This window comes from Triticum urartu, chromosome 1A (assembly GCF_056163025.1).
Source record: "Triticum urartu cultivar PI428250 chromosome 1A, HENAU_Tu73, whole genome shotgun sequence".
In the NCBI taxonomy this organism is placed as follows: domain Eukaryota; kingdom Viridiplantae; phylum Streptophyta; class Magnoliopsida; order Poales; family Poaceae; genus Triticum; species Triticum urartu.
Genome location: NC_141873.1, coordinates 343,093,840 through 343,101,156, shown reverse-complemented (window position 1 = coordinate 343,101,156; position 7,317 = coordinate 343,093,840). Strand labels below are relative to the sequence as shown.

At 48.2% G+C, this 7,317-nt stretch overlaps 1 protein-coding gene across 1 annotated transcript; it reads right to left on the bottom strand.

Moving 5' to 3' along the window:
- Nucleotides 1–4,908: 4,908 nt before the first annotated feature.
- On the bottom strand, nucleotides 4,909–5,967 carry LOC125510227 (putative glutathione S-transferase GSTU6). Its single transcript, XM_048675350.2, has 2 exons — nucleotides 5,559–5,967; nucleotides 4,909–5,447 (listed from the first exon to the last, which is right to left on the bottom strand). Exons 1-2 carry the CDS (start codon nucleotides 5,886–5,888, stop codon nucleotides 5,073–5,075), a joined length of 705 nt encoding a protein of 234 aa, XP_048531307.1. The 5' UTR covers nucleotides 5,889–5,967; the 3' UTR covers nucleotides 4,909–5,072.
- Between the last annotated feature and the right edge of the window lie 1,350 nt (nucleotides 5,968–7,317).

Below are 7,317 nucleotides of genomic sequence, written 5' to 3'. Positions count from 1 at the left end.
CTCCCGTGAACGGGTATCCGGCTCGGAGAGCTCAGGAATCCGGACATAGTTAGTCCTCAAGATAGAGGAAGAATCGCCGCATTGTTCCTCCACCACCGCAACATGATGGGTGACCGGTGGAGAGTTAATCTCCCTTTGATCGGGTTTAAGCCCAATCCAATCATAGTCCGTAGCGACTCCCAAGGCGGCGATGCAATCCAAGAGCTCGTTTAGGGAAGAGAGCTCCATTGGATCCATCTGCTCGGCGATTTCCGAGCCGACGTGGAGGCTGTTTTCGATGACCCGAGAAGTCATCGTCGGTGCAGCAGCCGAGCGGGCGGTCATGATGAAACTGCCTAGCCGGAGAGTTTGGCCGACAGCCAGGGCTCCCCCGACGGTAATGTTGTTTTTAACAACGAGACGAGGCATCCTTCCTTACGGCGACGACACAGTGGAACTCTCAATGAAAGCATCAATGTCAGTGTCAAAACTGGCGGATCTCGGGTAGGGGGTCCTGAACTGTGCGTCTAAGGCGGATGGTAACACGAGGCAGGGGACATGATGTTTTACCCAGGTTCGGGCCCTCTTGATGGAGGTAAAGCCCTAGTCCTGCTTGATTATTCTTGATAATATGAGTAGTACAAGAGTTGATCTACCACAAGATCAGAGAGGCTAAACCCTAGAAGCTAGCCTATGGTATGAGTGTATGTTGTCCTACGGACTAAAACCCTCCGGTTTATATAGACACCGGAGGGGGCTAGGGTTTACACAAGGTCGGTTACAAAGGAGGAGATATACATATCCGTATTGCCTAGCTTGCCTTCTACGCCAAGTAAAAGTCCCGTCCGGACACGAGACGAAGTCTTGAATCTTGTATCTTCATAGTCCAATAGTCCGGCCGAAGGATATAGTCCAGCTGTCCGGAGACCCCCTAATCCACGACTTCCTCACCGCTACAGTAATATCGATGTGGACTATGGTGGAGGGGGGGCACCGCACACGGCTAAAGGATCAAACGATCAATTGTTGTGTCTATGGGGTGCCCCCTGCCCCCGTATATAAAGGAGCAAGGGGGAGGGGTGCGGCCGGCCAGGGAGAGGGCGCGCCAGGAGGAGTCCTACTCCCACCGGGAGTAGGACTCCCCCCTTTCCTAGTTGGAATAGGATTCGGGAGAAGGAAAGAGAGAGGGGGAGAAGGAAAGAGGGGCCGCCCCCTTGCCCTAAACCAATTCGGTTTGGGCCTGGGGGGGGGGGTGCGCCCCACACTCCCCTTGCTTCCCTCTATTTCCACTAAGGCCCATGTAGGCCCATTAAGCCGCCGGGGGGTTCCGGTAACCTCTCGGTACTCAGGTAAAATCCCGATTTCACCCGGAACACTTCCGACATCCAAACATAGGCTTCCAATATATGAATCTTCATGTCTCAACCATTTCGAGACTCCTCGTCATGTCCTTGATCACATCCGGTACACCGAACACCCTTCGGTACATGAAAACATATAAACTCATAATATAATCATCATCGTAACGTTAAGCGTGCAGACCCTACGGGTTCGAGAACTATGTAGACATGACCGAGACACATCTCCGGTCAATAACCAATAGCGGAACCTGGATGCTCATATTGGCTCTCACATATTCTACAAAGATCTTTATCGGTCAAACCACACAACAACATTCGTTGTTCCCTTTGTCATCGGTATGTTACTTGCTCGAGATTCGATTGTCGGTATCTCAATATCTAGTTCAATCTCATTACCGACAAGTCTCTTTACTCGTTCTGTAATACATTATCCTGCAACTAACTCATTAGTTGCAATGCTTGCAAGGCTTAAGTGATGTGTATTACCGAGAGGGCCAGAGATACCTCTCCGACAATCGGAGTGACAAATCCTAATCTTGAAATACGCCAACCCAACAAGTACCTTTGGAGACACCTGTAGAGCACCTTTATAATCACCCAGTTACATTGTGACGTTTGGTAGCACACAAAGTGTTCCTCCAGTAAACAGGAGTTGCATAATCTCATAGTCATAGGAACGTGTATAAGTCATGAAGAAAGCAATAGCAACATACTAAACGATCGGGTGCTAAGCTAACAGAATGGGTCATGTCAATCACATCATTCTCCTAATGATGTGACCCCGTTAATCAAATGACAACTCATGTCTATGGTCAGGAAACATAACCATCTTTGATCAACGGGCTAGTCAAGTAGAGGCATACTAGTGACAATCTGTTTGTCTATGTATTCACACATGTATTATGTTTCTGGTTAATACAACTCTAGCATGAATAATAAACATTTATCATGATATAAGGAAATAAATAATAACTTTATTATTGCCTCTAGGGCATATTTCCTTCAATGCCTCCAACAAGGTGGCAGCCCCCATAGGCGTCGTCGACAACTCTGGTCACAACTAGGAGCACGGCTTTCGCCGGTAGATTTGCACGCCGAAGCCCATGACCAGTCAGGCCACCCATACACTCAGCCAACACGTCATCGGCTTTACCATCTACAGGAGACTGACTACCCTCGATGGCCAAGAGACCACATCACATATCTGGAGGCAAGTAAGGACCTGACCAAAACCGCGACCTCGCCCCAAACCTTGCCAGGCCGGAGGACAGCCGGATCCACAACTGGAAGGCTATATCTGAGCCACACCATGTAGATCTGAATCACTAGAAGCAATGGAGCCAACGCAACAGCCTAGTCTTGACCCACTGCTAGATGTCGCGAGGTCGTCGCCGAAGCCACGCTTGCTCGCCGCTCTGCCTTTCTGACGTACCACTAGAGGAGACACTGCTATCATGTAAGACGTGGCCTGGACCACCACCATCCTGAGAAGGGGAGAAGGCGCCGCTAGAGGACGCCCCACCACTAACGTCTGTGGCTCAGGCTTAGCCTGGCCGCATCGTCCGGCGATGGTGAGGGATCATTGAGGGGACAGATGGACGCAACTTGAAGCAGCTAGGTTCCCCTGAGCCTCCCGTGAGAGAAACGTGGGGATCGTGATGTGACTTGTTGTACTAAGATCTTATAGAATTCATTTCTTTAGAGTATGCAATTGTGTACCTTAGTTTTATAGGATGCAAAAAATATGTACAATAAGATGTTTACACGAAGAGCCCTGGGACAACACACCTGGCCACCAGCCGGCCCAAAGGAAGAAACACATCAGATTTTAGTTGAAAAAACAGCACTGACCGAAAGGATCTCTTCCCATTGTAATTTTTGGAATATACTGTTGCCCTGATGCCTCACAAGCTTAAATATTACAATTGAGGCTTTCATGTGATTGTCAATGTCTTTGTACGTGCTACCGTAGTATCGCAATGTGAGGGACGCGGTTGGTTACCTGTATCTTTTTGGGCACATTGCATGCTTGTCCCAATTGAGCCCAATTCAACTAATGCAGCCAACAAACTAATATCTGCATGTAGTTTGGTTGCATGCATGTAGGCTGCCTACATTAGGGAGAATTTTTTACCTCAACATGAAAATGGGTACCCGCTACCCGCGAACCCGGTGGGTAAAAACCCTATTAGGGTAAGGGTATGGGAAATTAAAATACCCATGGGTTTCTAAATGGGAAAAAAATTATACCCAACGGGTAAGGCGGGTACGGGTATGGGAACGCAATACCCATACCCGCGAACCCTCAAACCCGTATAATAATAACCCTGTCAACTAGGTCCCATGTGTCATTGACTTAGATGAAAAAACCCTAAACTACCAACTTGTGTGTCGAACTTAAGTGGCTGAAATGACTTATGTGTGTGTGCTGAAATGCTGAAATGTGATATGTCTATGTGCTGAAATGTTGAAATATATGTGCTGAAATGTTGTGTACATATACTGAAATGTTATATAAATGTGCTGAAATTTTGTATAAATGTGCTGAAATGTTACATATGTGCTGAAATCTTGTATATTTGTGCTAAAATGTTGTATACATGTGTAAAAATACTGAAATACAAATGCTCAAGTATAAGCGCCTAGTTGGGTATTTTTACCCGCGGATATTACCCGTACCCAGCCGGGTATAGGTATGAGACGGTTTGAAACCCGGGGTGCAGGTACGGGTACAGGTATGGACGAATTCTTTTGAGATGGGTGTGGGTATGGGCACCTAATACCCATACCCAAACCCTGCGGGTGCCATGTTGATTTTTACCTGGCGTTTGGTTGCGTGCATTGGCTGGGCTGATGCAAGTGCCCGGTGTTTGGTTGCATACAAGCAACATTATTAAGAGTTAACAACTACACATAACACATAGAGTTATAGTAGAGTTTCTTGACAGTGTGCTCGCCATGACGGTGTTAGTGTAGGCCGCGGGCGAGGAGGCCTACCGGGTGATGGCGACAGTGGTGCCGGGCACAACGTGCGTCCATCCGGCTAGGTTGACGATGATTAGCGAGAACAGAGTGTCTCAGCTACTGCGGTGGACGGTGGCTACGGCGCCGCATCCGATGCGGCGAGCATGCTGTCGTGGGCAAGCGGCCCCATCGGCGACGTGGTGATCTAGTTGCTAGTGTCGCCAACGTGGAGAAAGTCCGTGGGAAGAGACGAATAGGTGGACGCTATACAGAGGTCAGGGAGGAGAAATGCAGTGTGTGCGCCATGCTACCGTGAGCGTAGTAAGACGAGAGAGAAGGCCGAAAGGAACGACACCGGTGCCAACGCCAGTGTAGTAGGACGCCAGTGGCAGAGAGTAAACATCAGAAAGGACTAGGCAAAGGAGATTAAGGAGTGTCATTAAAACAGACCACACATATGTATATATATAGCCCATGAAGAAGATGTAGATCTACTCGTCTTGGATCGTCGAAACAGAAAATATGCAACATGAAAATCGTGTGAAACTGCGAGATGAAGCTAATGGCCAGAGGACATTTCAAACTATCGACCGGGCACGACGAATTTGACAAAACCCTTCAAAATATCTTCAAACATGAAACACAAAATTCAACATTTAAAGTCGACGAATGTGACATATTGACGTATTATATGGATAGGCACACAAATTCCACAGAGATAACACAAACGATATACAGAAAACAATATATGATTGTAGGCACGTCTCTTTAGTTTGTAGCGGCGGCTGCGGCGCGAGCGTGCATCGCCATGGCAAACTCGACCAGCTTGCCCACGTCCGGCATGACCGCCTCCACCGCGTCCAACGATCCGAAGTTGTCCGCCCACGCAGCCAAGAGCGGAGTGGTGGCGGGATCGAAGGTCTTGACGCCCTTCATCTTATCGCCCGCGTGCACCCATGCGAGGAGGCCGCCGAGCATCACGTCGACGTACCCCGCGGTGTCGCCGCCGAAGAAGGGTTTGCCGTTAGAGCAGTCCCTCAGGGCCCCCTCCAAGGTCTCCACCGCGGCGGTCACCTGCTTCTTCCCCTCGGCCTTCTCCTCCTCCGTCTTGGCCATGGACGCCTGGGACGACGCTTTCACGAGCTGCACAATTACAACCATATCACAAAACCGCGCGGAAGAAACCACGAACCAGATGCTAAAAAACACTCAAACGAAACGAATCAACCGATGCGGCCGGGATGTATATAATACCGTGCCGTCGATGTAAGCGGCCCAGAAGCGAGCAACGGCGCGGCCGTGGGGTTCCTCCGGGAGGAGCGAGGGGCCGACGCCGGCGAAAGCCTCGTCGATGTACTGCAGGATGACCGACGACTCGCACACGGGCTTGCCGTCGTGGATCAGCACCGGCACCTTCTGGAGCACGGGGTTGGACTTGAGGAGCAGCTCGCTCTTGCTCTTGAGGTCCTCTTCGACGTACTCGTAGCCGACGCCCTTGAGGCTGAGCGCGAGCTGGACGCGAAGGACGAACGGGCTCGCCCACATGCCCAGCAGCTTCACTTCGTCGCTTCCTCCTCCGGCCATTGCTGGTGTCTTGATCGGCTCTTGTGTGGTTGGTGGCTTGGTGCTTGACTTGACTGTTAGAGATGGAGGGGAGGAGCCGGGAGCGGTGTATATATGGCCTAGAAGCCTGCAATGACACGACTTGTTTTGTTGTCTGCGAGGCTGTAGTGCGTTTTCTGATTATCTTTGGCAACAAGTTGATTCAGGAACCATCTAGAAACTGTTGACTTGGCCCTTGCAGAAATCTTGTTATTTTGACGGAGGAAGACTCGGACAATATGAGCATATCCGGTAATCCCTCGTGTGTTTTTTATTGCAATGATGATTTATATGTTCCCTAATCGCATATTTAAACTGAAGAGTGAAATGGACCGGAGATAACCCAAACTAAATACTCTCTTCGATTCATGTATTAAGTGTGCGTTAATTAATTTGGATCAAACAGTATAATTAAATTTCTAGTGAATACAACCTTTTGTGTATGAATGTTACCACCTGAGATAAACCCTAAGATATAAGCCCCGATAAGTAGAGTTATCCCTCACAACTTTTTGTTGTTGTTGATATTCCTCACAACTTTACCTCCGTTAAGAGGTGATCTTCACCTAATCTAAAAAGGAAAAACTGATCAACTCCTCAAACCCTTTCTTTTATTCGAGATTCCTCGCTTTTTAGTTTGAGTAGAACATCGTTTGGAGGAGAGGTTTGACCTTCTTCTTCTTTTTGCGGGGAGGAGAGGTCTGACCTTTTGCTCTTGAAGCATTTGGCGTCATTATCTGCGTCATCAGCATGGCATGTATGTATTGCAGGCTTGGAGGACAAGGTATAGCAATATTTAGTTTAACATAAGCTGCAGGTCAGCATAATGATATCACATTCGAGGAGATAACGCGTGAATTATCTGATTAGTGACATGCATGATGTTCATGTCAAGTTGCTGCAACTACCACTAATTAATTTTATTGAGTTAAGAAATATTTATTTGTTTAGGACAGTACAAGGAACGACTTCCCAGCACTCTATGTGCAACTCTCTCCATATTTGTAGATAAGGCATTTTCATGTTTATCCTTATCTCCCACAACCTTACTGATGAGCAATTAAAAAAAGAAGCCTCTGAAACAATCTGGCATGATGGTCGTTGTCGGCGTCGTCCATGCCCATGCCTCCGCTCAGTTCGATCACCAACCACCACCACGCTCCACTCCTCCTCGCCTTATCTCTCGTCTTTCTCGAGATATCATTACTTTTTACACATGAGATTACTCCCGCATGGGTCAATCACAATAGGTGTTTTATCAAAAAAATGCATCTTGATGTTCCATGCAATGCACGGGCATCTTGCTAGTTCTATGGAAAAAATTAAACTAAGTTGGTTTCTTTGGCCCTAAGCGCGGCCCACCAAACAACTCATCCCCACCCATTTCATGTTTTTTTCTCGAGAGTACGCC